The sequence below is a fragment of the Ranitomeya imitator genome, chromosome 7 (assembly GCF_032444005.1).
Source record: "Ranitomeya imitator isolate aRanImi1 chromosome 7, aRanImi1.pri, whole genome shotgun sequence".
Lineage (NCBI taxonomy): Eukaryota > Metazoa > Chordata > Amphibia > Anura > Dendrobatidae > Ranitomeya > Ranitomeya imitator.
Window position 1 is genome coordinate 225,255,818 of NC_091288.1, and position 19,739 is coordinate 225,275,556.

Consider the following 19,739-nt stretch of genomic DNA (forward strand, 5'->3'; position numbering starts at 1 on the left):
AGGGATCTATACTGGGAGCAGTGAGGACCGCAGGGATCTGTGCCAGGACTGATTCTTTTTATTCTCTTTATTAATGACCTTGTGGATGGATTGAGAGTAAAGTCTCCGTCTGATTCTGATTCTTTGCTGACACCAAACTGCAGGATAGAAGATCTGACCCCGACATCACAAGATTACAGGAGATCCGGAGGAGACGTCTGATGAGCAAATATCCGAGGAGATCACTGTAGATAAATGTAATCACCGGGGACGGAGGAATCCTGTGTATACATCAGATGGGAGATTACTTGGGATACAGAAGGGATCTGGTACAAGTAATCTGAGCAGCAGCACTCAATGTCAGGCAGCAGCCGCAAAAGCAAACAAGATTTTAGGATGTAGAAAAAGAGATAAAATCCCACAATCCCAACGTATTATTACCCCTTTATAAATCACTGGCGAGGCCACATCTAGAATACGGGATCCAGTTTTGGGCTCCATGTTTAAAAAAGGACATTCAGAAGTTAGAATCAGTTCAACGACCGCCACCTAGATTATTACACGGGATGGAGGCCTCTCCTATATTACACGGGATGGAGACCTCTCCTATATTACGCGGGATGGAGGCCTCTCCTATGTTACACGGGATGGAGGCCTCTCCTATGTTACACGGGATGGAGGCCTCTCCTGTGTTACACGGGATGGAGGCCTCTCCTATATTACACGGGATGGAGGCCTCTCCTATATTACACGGGATGGAGGCCTCTCCTATGTTACACGGGATGGAGGCCTCTCCTATGTTACACGGGATGGAGGCCTCTCCTATATTACACGGGATGGAGACCTCTCCTATATTACACGGGATGGAGGCCTCTCCTATGTTACACGGGATGGAGGCCTCTCCTATGTTACACGGGATGGAGGCCTCTCCTATATTACACGGGATGGAGACCTCTCCTATATTACACGGGATGGAGGCCTCTCCTATGTTACACGGGATGGAGGCTTCTCCTATATTACACGGGATGGAGGCCTCTCCTATATTACACGGGATGGAGGCCTCTCCTATATTACACGGGATGGAGGCCTCTCCTATATTACACGGGATGGAGGCTTCTCCTATATTACACGGGATGGAGGCCTCTCCTATATTACACGGGATGGAGGCCTCTCCTATGTTACACGGGATGGAGGCCTCTCCTATGTTACACGGGATGGAGGCCTTTCCTATGTTACACGGGATGGAGGCCTCTCCTATGTTACACGGGATGGAGGCCTCTCCTATGTTACACGGGATGGAGGCCTCTCCTATATTACACGGGATGGAGGTCTCTCCTATATTACACGGGATGGAGGCCTCTCCTATATTACACGGGATGGAGGTCTCTCCTATATTACACGGGATGGAGGCCTCTCCTATATTACACGGGATGGAGGCCTCTCCTATATTACACGGGATGGAGGCCTCTCCTATATTACACGGGATGGAGGCCTCTCCTATATTACACGGGATGGAGGCCTCTCCTATATTACACGGGATGGAGGCCTCTCCTATATTACACGGGATGGAGGCCTCTCCTATATTACACGGGATGGAGGCCTCTCCTATATTACACGGGATGGAGGCCTCTCCTATATTACACGGGATGGAGGCCTCTCCTATATTACACGGGATGGAGGCCTCTCCTATATTACACGGGATGGAGGCCTCTCCTATATTACACGGGATGGAGGCCTCTCCTATATTACACGGGATGGAGGCCTCTCCTATATTACACGGGATGGAGGCCTCTCCTATATTACACGGGATGGAGGCCTCTCCTATATTACACGGGATGGAGGCCTCTCCTATATTACACGGGATGGAGGCTTCTCCTATATTACACGGGATGGAGGCCTCTCCTATATTACACGGGATGGAGGCCTCTCCTATATTACACGGGATGGAGGCCTCTCCTATATTACACGGGATGGAGGCCTCTCCTATATTACACGGGATGGAGGCCTCTCCTATATTACACGGGATGGAGGCCTCTCCTATATTACACGGGATGGAGGCCTCTCCTATATTACACGGGATGGAGGCCTCTCCCATATTACACGGGATGGAGGCCTCTCCCATATTACACGGGATGGAGGCTTCTCCCATATTACACGGGATGGAGGCCTCTCCTATATTACACGGGATGGAGGCTTCTCCTATATTACACGGGATGGAGGCCTCTCCTATATTACACGGGATGGAGGCCTCTCCTATATTACACGGGATGGAGGCCTCTCCTATATTACACGGGATGGAGGCCTCTCCCATATTACACGGGATGGAGGCCTCTCCCATATTACACGGGATGGAGGCCTCTCCCATATTACACGGGATGGAGGCCTCTCCCATATTACACGGGATGGAGGCCTCTCCCATATTACACGGGATGGAGGCCTCTCCCATATTACACGGGATGGAGGCCTTTCCCATATTACACGGGATGGAGGCCTCTCCTATATTACACGGGATGGAGGCCTTTCCCATATTACACGGGATGGAGGCCTCTCCTATATTACACGGGATGGAGGCCTCTCCTATATTACACGGGATGGAGGCCTCTCCTATATTACACGGGATGGAGGCCTCTCCTATATTACACGGGATGGAGGCCTCTCCTATATTACACGGGATGGAGGCCTCTCCTATATTACACGGGATGGAGGCCTCTCCTATATTACACGGGATGGAGGCCTCTCCTATATTACACGGGATGGAGGCCTCTCCTATATTACACGGGATGGAGGCTTCTCCTATATTACACGGGATGGAGGCCTCTCCTATATTACACGGGATGGAGGCCTCTCCTATATTACACGGGATGGAGGCCTCTCCTATATTACACGGGATGGAGGCCTCTCCTATATTACACGGGATGGAGGCCTCTCCTATATTACACGGGATGGAGGCCTCTCCCATATTACACGGGATGGAGGCCTCTCCCATATTACACGGGATGGAGGCCTCTCCCATATTACACGGGATGGAGGCCTCTCCCATATTACACGGGATGGAGGCTTCTCCCATATTACACGGGATGGAGGCCTCTCCCATATTACACGGGATGGAGGCCTCTCCCATATTACACGGGATGGAGGCCTCTCCTATATTACACGGGATGGAGGCCTCTCCTATATTACACGGGATGGAGGCCTCTCCTATATTACACGGGATGGAGGCCTCTCCTATATTACACGGGATGGAGGCCTCTCCTATATTACACGGGATGGAGGCCTCTCCTATATTACACGGGATGGAGGCTTCTCCTATATTACACGGGATAGAGACCTCTCCTATGTTACACAGGTAAGGAGGCCTCTCCTATATTACAGGGGTTGAGGCCTCTCCTATATTACACGGGATGGAGGCCTCTCCTATATTACACGGGATGGTGGCCTTTCCTCTCCTATATTACACGGGATGGAGGCTTCTCCTATATTACACGGGATGGAGGCCTCTCCTATATTACACGGGATGGAGGCCTCTCCTATATTACACGGGATGGAGGCCTCGCCTATATTACACGGGATGGAGGCCTCTCCTATATTACACGGGATGGAGACCTCTCCTATATTACACGGGATGGAGGCCTCTCTTATATTACACAGGGTGGAGGCCTCTCCTATATTACACGGGATGGAGGCCTCTCCTTTATTACACGAGATGGAGGCCTCTCCTTTATTACACGGGATGGAGGCCTCTCCTATATTACACGGGATGGAGGCCTCTCCTTTATTACACGAGATGGAGGCCTCTCCTTTATTACACGGGATGGAGGCCTCTCCTATATTACACGGGATGGAGGCCTCTCCTATATTACACGGGATGGAGGCCTCTCCTTTATTACACGGGATGGAGGCCTCTCCTATATTACACGGGATGGAGGTCTCTCCTATATTACACGGGATGGAGGCCTCTCCTATATTACACGGGATGGAGGCCTCTCCTTTATTACACGAGATGGAGGCCTCTCCTTTATTACACGAGATGGAGGCCTCTCCTGTATTACACGGGATGGAGGCCTCTCCTCTATTACACGGGATGGAGGCCTCTCCTATATTACACGGGATGGAGGCCTCTCATACGAGGAGAGGTTGGAAAAGTTGGGCTTGTTTAACTTAGAAAAAAGACACCTCAGAGGAGATCTCAAGACTAGGGGTCACTTATTACAGGTGGAAGAAAGGCGATTGCAGCAGCTGAACAGGAAAGGGTTCTTTACAGTTAGAGCAGTCAGACTGGAATGCCGACCACAAGAGGTAGTAATGGCCGACATAACAGCTTTTATACAAGGGCCGGATGATTTCCTTGATACACACAACATTTCTGATTATAGTTAAATTAGTGATGAAATGTACAATTGGTGGAGGAACGGAGAACATAATGGACCTAGGTCTTTTTACAACCTATGTAACGAGCTACTATGTGACTGAGGTGGTAAAAGGCTCTGCATCATGGTGGATCCCTCTGAGGTGGTAACTTGGCTATGGGTGGTGGTTTATATGGCTCTGGGTGGTGGGTCCCTCTAATGGGGTACATGGCTTGGGGTGCTAGTGAACCCCTCTTAGGTGGTGCATTGCTCTGGATGGTGGTGGGTTCCTCTGAGGAGGTACATGGCTCTGGATACTGGTGGGCCTTTCTGAGGTGGCACATGACTCTAAAAGCTGGTGGTAGATTCCTCTGAGGAGGTAAATGGCTTTGGGTGGTAGTGGTCCTATCTAAGGTGGTGCATGGCTCTGGAAGATGGTGGGTCCCTCTGAGGTGGTAACATGACTCTGGGTGATGGTGAATCCTTCAGACGTGGTACAGGGCTCTGGGTTATCGTGGATCCCTTAGAGGTGATTACTATGACTGAGGGATGGATCCCTCTGAGGTCGTACATGGCTCTGGGTGGTGGATCCCTCTGAAGTGGTAACTTGTCTCTGGTTAGTGGATCCTTCTGAGGTGGTAAATGGCGCTTCTGAGTGGTGATGGACTTCTCTGAGATGGTACCTGGCTCTGGGTGATGGTGGATACATAAGAGGTGGTACCTGGCTATGGGTGGTCATAGATCCATCTAAGGTGCTCTAGGTGGTTGTGGATCCCTCTAAGTATAGAGGATGGTGGGTCACATACCTGAATAATGAAGAGTCCCTTTATATAGGGCATAGAACACAGGACGTGTGGGGTGTACATCGAGAGCTGATGGGGATGGATGCTGAGGATTAACTGTCGTCTTTCTGTCTAGATCCGACTCTGTGGATTATGTAGAGACCCCGACTGTGAATGGTTCTCTGCAGGGATACCGCAGCCTTCCTCGAGGAGTCATCCTTTCCTCCATGCGAGTAGGTGGAGCCCTCACATCCTATGTGTTGCCGTCACTTCTCCACTTACCCTCCTCTCTTTGCAGGACCCTATCATAAAGTCCAGCAGTCTGATGAGCGTGCCTCCCAGCAGTGCCCGCACCCGGGACTCAGGTGACATTTCCCACATCAATGATACAGGATTGACCTTGGACTTTACTCTTTATGCTGTAGCAGACACATCATTTCCCACATTAGAAACCTCAGTGGTCTCCCGGCGAGGGTCTCTTCTGTCTTCTCCCTGCTACATATAATGTCATAGGAGAGCCATTAGGAGCTCCCACCGTCTTCTGCTCCTTTTCCCCTCTCACAATATAGCCCATGAATCCTGGTATTAACTATCGGTCAGAGAACAGCCAGCGGATAACAGAGATCTCTCTGCTGCCACCAATTTCTCATGCCCCACTCGTCCAGATAATCACACAATTGACTGACGATTGATGGGCGAGGCCGTGGCTGTTTTCGCTGGAATATATATATATATATATATATATATATAGCATCGTGATTACTCGCTAATCCCACCCCCTGCACAGTAGCTCCACCCCCACCACATCACCACATAATCCCGCCCCCCACCACATCACCACACAATCCCGCCCCCTGCACAGTGGCTCCGCCCCCCCACCACATTACCACACACAATCCCACCCCCCACCACACATAATCCCGCCCCCACGACATTACCACACACAATACCGCCCCCCCCACCACATCACCACACATAATCCCGCCCCCCACGACATTACCACACACAATCCCGCCCCCAACCACATTACCACACACAATCCCACCCCCCACCACATTACCACACACAATCCCGCCCCCACACATTACCACACAAGGCTCCGTCCTCCCACACATTACCACACGAGGCTCCGTCCTCACACATTACCACTCGAGGCTCCGTCCTCACACATTACCACTCGAGGCTCCGTCCCCACACAATACCACACGATGCTCCGTCCCCACACATTACCACACGATGCTCTGTCCCCACACATTACCACACGAGGCTCCGTCCCCCCACATTACCACACGAGGCTCCGTCCCCCCGCATTACCACACGATGCTCCGTCCACACACATTACCACACGAGGCTCCGTACCCACACATTACCACACGATGCTCTGTCCCCACACATTACCACACGATGCTCCGTCCCCACACATTACCACACGAGGCTCCGTCCCCACACATTACCACACGAGGCTCCGTCCCCACACATTACCACACGAGGCTCCGTCCCCCCACATTACCACACGAGGCTTCGTCCTCACACATTACCACACGAGGCTCCGTCCCCCCACATTACCACACGAGGCTCCGTCCCCCCACATTACCACACGAGGCTTCGTCCTCACACATTACCACACGAGGCTCCGTCCCCCCACATTACCACACGAGGCTGCGTCCACACACATTACCCAGCAGCGTTAATTAGATAGCATTGAGCGTGCCGAGAGTTAGCTGGCTGGAAGCAGCTAGTATATATATATACATGAACCGCTGCTCAAAACATTAAAGAGAACACTTAAACAGAATCTAACTCCAAGTAAATCAAACTTCTGTGAAATCAAACTGTCCACTTAGGAAGCAACACTGTTTGACAATCAATTTTACATTCTGTTGTGCAAATGGAATAAACAACAGATGGAAATTATTGGCAATTATCAAGACCCCCTCAATAAAGGAGAGGTTCTGCAGGTGTGGACCACAGACCACATCTCAGTACCAATGCTTTCTGGCTGATGTTTTGGTCACTTTTGAATGTTGGTTGCGCTTTCACACTCGTGGTAGCATGAGACAGACTCTACAACCCACCCAAGTGGCTCAGGTAGCGCAGCTCATCCAGGATGGCACATCAATGTGAGCTGTGGCAAGAAGGTTTGCTGTGTCTGTCAGCGTAGTGTCCAGAGGCTGGAGGCGCTACCGGGAGGCAGGCCAGTACACCAGGAGACGTGGAGGGGGCCATAGGAGGGCAACAACCCAGCAGCAGGACCGCTACCTCAGCCTTTGTGCAAGGAGGGACAGGAGGAGCACTGACAGAGCCCTGCAAAATGACCTCCAACAGGCCACAAATGTGCATGTGTCTGCACAAACGGTTAGAAACCAGCAGGATGGTCTGAGTGACCGACGTCCACAGATGGGGGTTGTGCTCACAGCCCAACACCGTGCAGGGTGCTTGGCATTTACCACAGAACACCAGGATTGGTAAATTCGCCACTAGCGCCCTGTGCTCTTCACAGATGAAAGCAGGTTCACACTGAGCACATGTGACAGTCTGGAGACGCCGTGGAGAGCGATCTGCTGCCTGCAATATCCTTCAGCATGTTCGGTTTGGCAGTGGGTCAGTAATGGTGTGGGGTGGCATTTCTTTGGAGATCCGCACAGCCCTCCATGTGCTCACCAGAGGTAGTCTGACTGCCATTAGGTGCCGAGATGAGATCCTCAGACCCCTTGTGAGACCATATGCTGGTGCAGTTGGACCTGGGTTCCTCCTAATGCAGGACAATACATGACCTCATGTGGCTGGAGTGTGTCAGCAGTTCCTGCAAGATGAAGGCACTGAAGCAATGGACTGGCCTGCCCGTTCCCCAGACCTAAATCCGATTGAACACATCTGGGACATCATGTCTCGCACCATCCACCAACGTCACATCACAGACTGTCCAGCAGTTGGAGGATGCTTTCGTCCAGGTCTGGGAGGAGATCCCTCAGGAGACCATCCGCCGCCTCATCAGGAGCATGCCCAGGCATTGTAGGGAGATCATACAGGCACGTGGAGGCCACACACACTACTGAGCATCATTTCCTTGTCTTGAGGCATTACCACTGAAGTTGGATCAGCCTGTAACTTCACTTTCCACTTTGATTTTGGCATCATTACAACTCCAGACCTCTGTGGGATATATTAGTGGTGATTTACGTTGACATATATATGTGTATATATATATATATATATATATGTGTATATATATATATATATATATATATATATAGGCATAAGGCCCCTTTACATATTTCACTCTTTGTTTCATTGCAGCCATTTGGTAAATTCAGTAAAATTCATTTTTTCTCTTTAATGTACACACTGCACCCCATCTTGGCTGGAAAAAAAACAGAAATGTAGAAATTTTTGCAAATTTATTAAAAAAAAGAAAAACTGAAATCTCACATGGTCATAAGTCTTCAGCCCCTTTGCTCAGTATTGGGTAGAAGCCCATTTTGAGCTCGTACAGCCAGGAGTCTTCTTGGGAATGATGCAACAAGTTTTTCCCCCTGGATTTGGGGATCTTCGGCCATTCTTCCTTGCAGATCCTCTCCAGTTCTGTCAGGTTGGATGGTGAACGTTGGTGGACGAAATTTTCAGGTCTCTCCAGAGATGCTCCATTAGGTTTAGGTCAGGGCTCTGGCTGGGCCGGTCAGCAATGGTCACAGAGTTGTTCTGAAGCCGCTCCTTTGTTATTTTAGCTGTGTGCTTAGGGTCATTGTCTTGTTGGAAGGTGAACCTTCAGCCAAGTCTGAGGTCCAGAGCACTCTGGAAGAGGCTTTCATCCAGGATATCTCTGTACTTGGCCACATTCATGTTTCCTTCAATGACAACCAGTCGTCCTGTCCCTGCAATTGAAGAACTCCCCCATAGCATGATGCTGCCTCCACCATGCTTCACTGTGGGGATTGTACTGGGCAGGTGATGAGCAGTGCCTGGTTTTCTGCACACATACCGCTTAGAATTATCATCAGATCAGAGAATCTTATTTCTCATAGTCTGGGAGTCCTTCATGTGTTTTTTAGCAAACTCTATGCGGCTTTCATATGTCTTGCACTGAGGAGAGGCTTCCGTCGGGTCACTCTGCCATAAAGGCCTGACTGGTGGAGGGCTGTAGTGAGAGTTGACTTTGTGGAACTTTCTCCCATCTCCCTGCTGCATCTCTGGAGCTCAGCCACAGTGATCTTGGGGTTCTTCTTCACCTCTCACCGAGGCTCTTCTCCACGATTGCTCAGTTTGGCTGGACGGCCAGGTCTGCGAAGACTTCTGCTGCTCCCAAACTTCTTCCATTTAAGGATTATGGAGGCCACTGTGCTCTTAGGAACCTTGAGTCCTGCAGAAATTCTGTTGTAGCCTTGGCCAGATCTGTGCCTTGGTACAATTCTGTCTCTGAGCTCCTTGGCCAGTTCCTTTGGCCTCATGATTCTCATTTGGTCTGACATGCACTGTGAGCTGTGAGGTCTTATATAGACAGGTGTGCGCCGCTCCAAATCAAGTCCTATCAGTGTAATTACACACAGCTGGACTCCAATGAAGGAGAAGAACCATCTCAAGGAGGATCACAAGGAAATGGACAGCATGTGACTTACATATGAGAGTCTGAGCAATGGGCTGAAGACTTATGGCCATGTGATATTTCAGTTTTTCTTTTTTATTAAAATTGCAAAAATTTCTACATTTCTGTATTTTTCAGGCAAGATGGGGTGCAGAGTGTACATTAATGAGGAAAAAATGAACTTTTTTTGCATTTACCAAATGGCTGCAATGAAACAAAGTGAAAAATGTAAAGGGGTCTGAATACTTTCCGTACCCACTATATACACACACACACACACCCCGGTACGGTCACCGCCAAGCTCCACAATAGCCACAGAGAAAACTAGCTGTCACTATCAGTCATATATACAGGCCGATAGGACGCCTGTTACATTAGCGTATGGCTTCAGGATGCGGATTTCAGAGCTATTAAATGTTATATATTTAATATGGAAAGATAGGCAGCGTTTATCCAAAGATGATACAGAATGGTAACAAAACAATACAATATATATACAAGTACATAAAATAAAAAGGACTAAACCTGATGTCATGGGAATGGCGCAGAACTTCTGGGGAAATGATGCAGGCCTACAGCGAGCCGTCTCCCCCAGCACTCCCACATACGAGCCTCTGATGAGCAGATGGCGGCTCAGGTACTAAAAACGATGAGATTCCTGATATAAGAATATCTGCCCCCCTGAAGGTCCCAGGTGGGAGATACATGACGCCATGTCTCCGATATTAGCATGTGACAGATAGGAGACATAGCATATCTAACTTTGTCCATCTGGCCAATATTAATCTGAGGGTGACCAGCACACGCATCACAATGCAAGTATATATATATATGCACTGCTTCTGTCCCGGGGCCGTGATGCTGAATATGTCTCATAACTATAGGACTTACACCGGTCACAAAAAACAATGTTCATAACTGTAATCCGGGACCAGAGTGTCTACCATTAGCCTGTGCCACTTCTGAAGACAAGTTATCCGCAGAGGGAGAACAATCCTCCCAACCTCCGGTGCAGACTGTCTGCTCTCCATCAGAACACCCACTTCAATTACCTGTTCACGGCGAGGGGTCGGAGAACAAAATGTTATCAGATGTAGGATTAGCGCTTTCTCCATACTTCTAGGCTCAGGATGAGGGTGACACATCCTCTCCCAATGATGAGTGTGATTGTCCCATAACTGAGATTTTTATGTGTCTCCATTACCAGAAGCCGCAACATCTCGCAGAGAGAGAAGAGGAAGCCTGGAAACCCTATTAAACCAGTCAAAAGCCACGTGAGTGACAAACTCTCAGCCCCACCGGCAGTGGACCATTACACCACCGCCATGTTGGGCTGCTTTTCATCTTTCATATTTACTCAGGGAGAATTTGACTGAAGATTCTGGCTCCTTTTTCCGCCGTTATGGAGGTTCAAAAAGAGGAGTTTTCCTGCGCTGGGCCCAGGACCGCACCTGCGGGTACAAGGTGGGTGCAGAGAGATTGTCCGGCTCCCCCAGCAGATTACACGGCTCAGGGATCATCTGACAACTGCAAGTCACTGTGTGAGCTGCAGGGATCGCCCTTCTCTGTGTGAGCTGTAGGGATCACCCGTCCACTGTGTGAGCTGTAGGGATCGCTCGTCCGCTGTGTGAGCTGCAGGGATCGCCCATCCTCTGTGTGAGGTGTAGGGATCGCTCGTCCACTGTGTGAGCTGTAGGGATCGCCCGTCCACTGTGTGAGCTGTAGGGATCACCCGTCCACTGTGTGAGCTGTAGGGATCGCCCGTCCACTGTGTGAGCTGTAGGGATCACCCGTCCACTGTGTGAGGTGTAGGGATCACCCGTCCACTGTGTGAGCTGTAGGGATCGCCCGTCCACTGTGTGAGCTGTAGGGATCACCCGTCCACTGTGTGAGGTGTAGGGATCGCTCGTCCGCTGTGTGAGCTGCAGGGATCGCCCATCCTCTGTGTGAGGTGTAGGGATCGCTCGTCCACTGTGTGAGCTGTAGGGATCGCCCGTCCACTGTGTGAGCTGTAGGGATTGCCCGTCCACTGTGTGAGCTGTAGGGATCACCCGTCCACTGTGTGAGGTGTAGGGATCGCTCGTCCGCTGTGTGAGCTGCAGGGATCGCCCATCCTCTGTGTGAGGTGTAGGGATCGCTCGTCCACTGTGTGAGCTGTAGGGATCACCCGTCCACTGTGTGAGGTGTAGGGATCGCTCGTCCGCTGTGTGAGCTGCAGGGATCGCCCATCCTCTGTGTGAGGTGTAGGGATCGCTCGTCCACTGTGTGAGCTGTAGGGATCGCCCGTCCACTGTGTGAGCTGTAGGGATCGCCCGTCCACTGTGTGAGCTGTAGGGATCGCCCGTCCACTGTGTGAGCTGTAGGGATCGCCCGTCCACTGTGTGAGCTGTAGGGATCGCCCGTCCACTGTGTGAGCTGTAGGGATCGCCCGTCCGCTGTATGAGCTGTAGGGATCACCCGTCCACTGTGTGAGCTGTAGGGATCGCCCGTCCACTGTGTGAGCTGTAGGGATCGCCCGTCCACTGTGTGAGCTGTAGGGATCGCTCGTCCACTGTGTGAGCTGTAGGGATCACCCGTCCACTGTGTGAGCTGTAGGGATCGCCCGTCCGCTGTATGAGCTGTAGGGATCACCCATCCACTGTGTGAGCTGTAGGGATCACCCGTCCACTGTGTGAGCTGCAGGGATCGCCCGTCCGCTGTATGAGCTGTAGGGATCGCCCGTCCGCTGTGTGAGCTGTAGGGATCGCCCGTCCACTGTGTGAGCTGTAGGGATCGCCCGTCCACTGTGTGAGCTGCAGGGATCGCCCGTCCATTGTGTGAGCTGTAGGGATCGCCCGTCCACTGTGTAAGCTGTAGGGATCGCCCGTCCACTGTGTGAGCTGTAGGGATCGCCCGTCCACTGTGTGAGCTGTAGGGATCGCTCGTCCACTGTGTGAGCTGTAGAGATCACCCGTCCGCTGTGTGAGCTGTAGGGATCGCCCGTCCGCTGTATGAGCTGCAGGGATCGCCCGTCCGCTGTATGAGCTGTAGGGATCACCCGTCCACTGTGTGAGCTGTAGGGATCGCCCGTCCACTGTGTGAGCTGTAGGGATCGCCCGTCCACTGTGTGAGCTGTAGGGATCGCTCGTCCACTGTGTGAGCTGTAGGGATCGCTCGTCCGCTGTGTGAGCTGTAGGGATCGCCCGTCCACTGTGTGAGCTGCAGGGAACGCCCGTCCATTGTGTGAGCTGTAGGGATCGCCCGTCCACTGTGTAAGCTGTAGGGATCGCCCGTCCACTGTGTGAGCTGCAGGGATCGCCCATCCACTGTGTGAGCTGTAGGGATCGCCCATCCACTGTGTGAGCTGCAGGGATCGCCCGTCCACTGTGTGAGCTGCAGGGATCGCCCATCCACTGTGTGAGCTGCAGGGATCGCCCGTCCACTGTGTGAGCTGCAGGGATCGCCCGTCCACTGTGTGAGCTGCAGGGATCGCCCATCCACTGTGTGAGCTGCAGGGATCGCCCGTCCACTGTGTGAGCTGTAGGGATCACCCGTCCACTGTGAGCTGTAGGGATCGCCCGTCCACTGAGAGCTGTAGGGATCGCCCATCCATCACCAAGCACTGAAGTTCTTGCATGTCTTGCAGCACGTGGTCATCACGAACTTCAGCACCTCGTGGGTGGACGGCATGGCTCTGTGCGCTCTCCTGCACTCCTACCTCCCGCAGACTATCCCGTACTCTCAGCTGCGCCCCCTGGAGAAGGTACGTCGCCATCTCTGCGCCATCTTTCAGGGTGCAGAGCACTGGGGTCACAGATGTTGAACTCTCTTACAGAGGAAGAACCTGCAGTTGGCCTTCCAGGTGGCGGAAAGTGCGGGGATCCCCCCATTGCTGGTAATCACCCCCTATGTTGTCCGTCTCTGCCTTCTCCACCTCTACTGTTTCTGACTCTTGTCCTCTCTGTAGACCACTGACCACATGCTCCAGACACAAGGTCCAGACTGGCAGAAAGTTCTCCTCTACGTCGAGTCCATTTACCAGAAATTTGAGGCCTGAATTTAGTGTTATTTCTTGGAATTGTCTGACAACCGTCACGTGCTGCGGTATTGGAGACTACGACCGTCCAGCGTCTCGTCTGTTACAGGCATCCTGCTGTGGGACACTTCACATGATGAAGTCTTCTGAGGCCACCACCTATGAACTCCTCGTATAACTGAAGATGGTGTGTGGACAAACATCTATGTATAGGGACTGATCCTTATAGTGGATCTGATGGATGAGCTTCAGAATAAAGCCCATTTGTACCCCACCCCAATCTGAGCTGATCTTCTGTCCACCAGGAGCCAAATCTGCAGACAGCCTTCGCGCCTACCTGGCCAACTGACAGCAGCCCCACCAGTACTGGTGTTACAGATCAATCAGTGCAGTACGGAGTAAAGAGGTTCTTAGGGGTACGCCGTCAATGTCAGGTCACTGGGGGTCAAAGTGAATAGGAGTACAGCCTCACTCAGTCTATGGTGCTGCGGGCACTTTCAGGTGTTGGGACCACCACGGCTGACACTATCCCGTCCTATCTCAGAGAGGGGTCCACGTCCATCCAATGTCAGGCTGTGGTGCTGCGGGCATGGCCAGGTGTTGGGACCACCACGGCTGACACTATCCCGTCCTATCTCGGAGAGGGGTCCACGTCCATCCAATGTCAGGCTGTGGTGCTGCGGGCATGGCCAGGTGTGGGGCCACCACGGCTGACACTATCCCGTCCTATCTCGGAGAGGGGTCCACGTCCATCCAATGTCAGGCTGTGGTGCTGCGGGCATGGCCAGGTGTGGGGCCACCACGGCTGACACTATCCCGTCCTATCTCGGAGAGGGGTCCACGTCCATCCAATGTCAGGCTGTGGTGCTGCGGGCACGGCCAGGTGTGGGGCCACCACGGCTCTGACACTGATGACTTACTCTGTTCTATCACAGAAAAAGGGGTCCGAGTCCATCCAATGTCAGACTGCGGGAAAGGCCAGGTGTGGGACCACCACTGCTCTGACACTGATGGCCTATCCCAGAGAGGGGTCCTTCCAATGTCAGGCTGTGGTTCTGCGAGCACGGCCAGGTGTGGGACCACCACGGCTCTGACACTGATGACCTATCCCATCGTTTCTCGTAGAGGGGTCTGTATCCTTCCAATGTCAGGCTGTGGTGCTGCGGGCACGGCCAGGTGTGGGACCACCACGGCTCTGACACTGATGGCCTATCCCAGAGAGGGGTCCTTCCAATGTCAGGCTGTGGTGCTGCGGGCACGGCCAGGTGTGGAACCACCACGGCTCTGACACTGATGACCTAACCCCTCCTCTGGGGACCACCACTGCTCTGACATGTCATGATGACGACGTCCAGGTCACCAGGCTCTAGTAAGCTTGTTAGATCATGTGCAGTGCACAATCTAATAAGTTTGTGTGAGAGCAGAATGTCACTGCTCCTGCATTATGACAGCGATTACACTGGGGGGGGGGGGGGGGGTTGGGGAGGACTTATCGCTCTCAGAATAGAGATGCAAAATTAATTATTTTTTCTATCAAATAATTTGTGTAAAAGCGGCAAAACATAAAAAAATATAGATGAGGTATCGCTGTAATTGTACTGACCTGAAGAATAAAGCTGCCGTACCTATTTTACCACAGTGAACGACAATGATAAAAACAATCCTGACTTGCTGTTTTTTTTCATTCTGCCGCCTAAAAATCTGGATAGAAAGCGATAGTCATGTGTCCGAAAATGGTACCAATAAAAACGTCAACTCATCCCACAAAAATCAATCAATCACCTGTCAGCCAAAATATGGAAAAAATTATAGCTGTCTAAGTATGGGAATGCAAAAACTAATTTTTGTTAAAAAAAAAAAAAAAAAGTGCGACAGCAGCCAAACCTAAAAACCAGATATAAAACTGGTATCGCTGTAATCACACCGGCCAGAAGAATAAAGTCACCTATTCACTTATACTGCGCGAGGAACAGCATAAAAAAATAAAACCAATTCTGCACCTGCTGTTGATTTGTTCATTCTGCTTTCTTAAGATTGCAGTAAGGCTCGGCGCACATTTATCCTGCGCTCTGCGTTGAGCGCTTACATCGGGATTTCCATGTAAATCTCTGAAATACGGGATTCACATGGGACCCTCAGCAAAGATTCCCTATAATGAGGCAGATGGAGGCACTGTGGACGCTGTCTTGCCGCCTATGACCCGGCTGTGTCCATTTTTTTATTAGGAGTGCATAAAAGTGCCGTCGGCCAGTTTTGTGAACTTCTGAAAAGAAGGAAACTTCAGAAGACGAGATGGACTCCACAGTATCTCTGCTGCCACATTATAGTGAATGGATCCCTTGGGGGTTTCATGTGAATCATGTCACTCAGAGATTTAGATGGAAACTCAGATGTAAGTGCTCAGCGTAGAGCGCAGGATAAATGTGATCCTCAATGTTATGTAAGATTTTCCCAATAAAAGCTTCAACTCAATCCACAAAAAGAGAAAGTCCTCACTCAGGTCATCTGTTAACTGATATATAGGGGGCTTCCACGTTACTGGTAACACAAAGGCTCTGGAAAAGTGAAATGGCTCCTCATCCCTCTAAAGAAATTCAGCACTCCGAGATCCAAATGCCACCTCCCTTCTGAGCCCCAGTGTGTGTAAACCACATTTAGCATCCACGTGTGTGACACTTCTGTAGCGATGAGAGCCTGCCTAATTTACAGGCGAGTGTCTCCAGAAGCAGGAGCTTGGCATAACGTACTAGTTACTACAATGGCAGTCTGCAATTTACTCAGTAATATCCACTGCTGTTGGCTTCTGGAAAACACACATGGAATGGGTATAATTTCCACAATGTGGTCAGTTCGGGTTGATTCTGCTCTTCTAGCACTTGGGGGCTCTGTATATGGGTCTGCAAACTATTTTAAGAAAATCTGCGCTCTAGGAGGCAAATATCGCTTTGTCCCTCCAGAGTCTCTCCGTATTGCTAAACAGTTCTGTACATCCACATATGGCTATTTCTGTGTCTATGTCGTAGGTTTCTTCTTGTGAAGCTCTGTAGACAGCAGAGGCCATCTCTTGGTGTGTCAGAGCTTCTTGTCCTGGCTTTGGACTCTCTGCTCTTTCTGGGTCTATGTCATAGGTTTCTTCTTGTGAAGCTCTGTAGACAGCAGAGGCCATCTCTTGGTGTGTCAGAGCTTCTTGTCCTGGCTTTGGACTCTCTGCTCTTTCTGGGTCTATGTCATAGGTTTCTTCTTATGAAGCTCTGTAGACAGCAGAGGCCATCTGTTGGTGTGTCGGAGCTTCTTGTCCTGGCTTTGGACTCTCTGCTCTTTCTGTGTCTGTCATAGGTTTCTTCTTGTGAAGCTCTGTAGACAGCAGAGGCCATCTCTTGGTGTGTCGGAGCTTCTTGTCCTGGCTTTGGACTCTCTGCTCTTTCTGTGTCTGTCATAGGTTTCTTCTTGTGAAGCTCTGTAGACAGCAGAGGCCATCTCTTGGTGTGTCGGAGCTTCTTGTCCTGGCTTTGGACTCTGCTCTTTCTGGGCCTATGTCATAGGTTTCTTCTTGTGAAGCTCTGTAGACAGCAGAGGCCATCTCTTGGTGTGTCAGAGCTTCTTGTCCTGGCTTTGGACTCTGCTCTTTCTGGGCCTATGTCATAGGTTTCTTCTTGTGAAGCTCTGTAGACAGCAGAGGCCATCTCTTGGTGTGTCGGAGGTTCTTGTCCTGGCTTTGGACTCTCTGCTCTTTCTGGGTCTATGTCATAGGTTTCTTCTTATGAAGCTCTGTAGACTGCAGAGGCCATCTCTTGGTGTGTCAGAGCTTCTTGTCCTGGCTTTGGACTCTGCTCTTTCTGGGCCTATGTCATAGGTTTCTTCTTGTGAAGCTCTGTAGACAGCAGAGGCCATCTCTTGGTGTGTCGGAGGTTCTTGTCCTGGCTTTGGACTCTCTGCTCTTTCTGGGTCTATGTCATAGGTTTCTTCTTATGAAGCTCTGTAGACTGCAGAGGCCATCTCTTGGTGTGCCGGAGCTTCTTGTCCTGGACTCTCTATTTCTGGGCCTATGTCATAGGTTTCTTCTTGCAAAGCTTTGTAGACAGTAGCGGCTGCCTCTTGATGTGCTGGAGCTTTTTGTCCTGGCTTTGGACTCTCTGTATCATAGGTTTCTTATGTTGCCTGTAGCTCACTGAACGTTTGGGTGAATGTTTCTTACCAAAGAAGCTGCAGAGGGAACCCGGATACCTGCAGCACTCCGGCTGATCAGATGTTCGGCTCTGCAGCTGCATGTGTCACGGCTATGTGACAGTCACAACACATGCATGGAGAGCCCAACACACAGCTGCGACATATGCAGCTGATCAGCCCGAGCGCTCCAGGTATTCGGGTTCCCTCCGCAGCTTCTTCGGTAAGCGCTGTAGCTTGCCGCATAAGCCCTGACCCAATCAATTCACTCCTCTATATGTGACCCACTGCTGGCTGTCCTGGGTTTCAGTCAGGCTTGTGCCGCCAATGAGGCTGGATGGCTTCCAAATCTTAGTGTAGTCTGTTTTATGGCTTCTTCCCGAAATGCTGCATTAGATTGGCTCGCCCGTATGCGGGATGTGCTGTGGACTCTGAGCCGCTGTGTGGACACTCCGCTCGGCCTAGGTCCTGAGCACTCATGAGCAGGCGGCAGGGCCCAGATCAGCGCTCCGGATGGAGAGAATCTGCACTCATCATCCCCTCACAACTCCCACAGGGGATGATAAGGGTGCAGGTGGGAGACGAGGGAATTGGCTCATCCTCATCATTGGGGCCCAGTTCCCCAGCCTCATCCACCACTGACGATTGGTGGTAGCGCTCCTGGACAGAGGGGCAATTCCTCTATCATGGTGGAGTCTGTCAGTGAGAAATAGCGATACAACCCTGAGGAAGCAACGCTACAAGCACACCATGAGAGGCAAGAGAAGGCGAGGTGCACAGTCAGGGCTAGAGGAGGCCAGGTGGCGATGAGGCGAGGCTCACAGTCGGGGGCTGGAGGAGGCCAGGTAGCGATGAGGCGAGGCGCACAGTCGGGGGCTGGAGGCCAGGTGGCGATGAGGCGAGGCTCACAGTCGGGGGCTGGAGGAGGCCAGTTGGCGATGAGGCGAGGCGCACAGTCGGGGGCTGGAGGAGGCCAGGTGGCGATGAGGCGAGGCGCACAGTCAGGGCTGGAGGAGGCCAGGTGGCGATGAGGCGAGGCGCACAGTCGGAGGCTGGAGGCCAGGTGGCGATGAGGCAAGGCGCACAGTCGGGGGCTGGAGGAGGCCAGGTGGCGATGAGGCGAGGCGCACAGTCGGGGGCTGGAGGCCAGGTGGCGATGAGGCGAGGCGCACAGTCAGGGCTAGAGGAAGCCGGACGGCGATGAGGGGAGGCGCACAGTCAGGGCTAGAGGAGGCCAGGTGGCGATGAGGCGAGGCGCACAGTCGGGGGCTGGAGGAGGTCAGGTGGCGATGAGGCGAGGCGCACAGGGCTAGAGGAAGCCGGACGGCGATGAGGGGAGGCGCAGTCAAGGCTAGAGGAGGCCAGGTGGCGATGAGGAGAGGCTCACAGTCGGGGGCTGGAGGAGGTCAGGTGGCGATGAGGAGAGGCTCACAGTCGGGGGCTGGAGGAGGTCAGGTGGCGATGAGGCGAGGCGCACAGGGCTAGAGGAAGCCGGACGGCGATGAGGGGAGGCGCAGTCAAGGCTAGAGGAGGCCAGGTGGCGATGAGGAGAGGCTCACAGTCGGGGGCTGGAGGAGGTCAGGTGGCGATGAGGAGAGGCTCACAGTCGGGGGCTGGAGGAGGTCAGGTGGCGATGAGGCGAGGCGCACAGGGCTAGAGGAAGCCGGACGGCGATGAGGGGAGGCGCAGTCAAGGCTAGAGGAGGCCAGGTGGCGATGAGGAGAGGCTCACAGTCGGGGGCTGGAGGAGGTCAGGTGGCGATGAGGCGAGGCGCACAGTCAGGGCTAGAGGAAGCCGGACGGCGATGAGGGGAGGCGCAGTCAGGGCTAGAAGAGGCCAGGTGGAGATGAGGAGAGGCTCACAGTCGGGGGCTG

The 19,739-nt window shown here is 52.1% G+C and overlaps 1 protein-coding gene across 3 annotated transcripts in view; it reads left to right on the plus strand.

The window, feature by feature from the left end:
* LOC138645721 (cytospin-A-like) overlaps nt 1-13,975 on the plus strand; it is a 35,600-nt gene extending 21,625 nt beyond the window's left edge. For all 3 annotated transcript variants that reach the window (XM_069735216.1, XM_069735218.1, XM_069735217.1), the window contains exons 7-13: nt 5,244-5,340; nt 5,406-5,472; nt 10,894-10,960; nt 11,048-11,150; nt 13,312-13,428; nt 13,501-13,560; nt 13,633-13,975. In XM_069735216.1, coding sequence (XP_069591317.1) covers nt 5,244-5,340; nt 5,406-5,472; nt 10,894-10,960; nt 11,048-11,150; nt 13,312-13,428; nt 13,501-13,560; nt 13,633-13,722 — 601 coding nt within the window. In that variant the 3' untranslated portion in view covers nt 13,723-13,975. The remainder of the gene's footprint in view (nt 1-5,243; nt 5,341-5,405; nt 5,473-10,893; nt 10,961-11,047; nt 11,151-13,311; nt 13,429-13,500; nt 13,561-13,632) is intronic.
* Nucleotides 13,976-19,739: the final 5,764 nt, after the last annotated feature.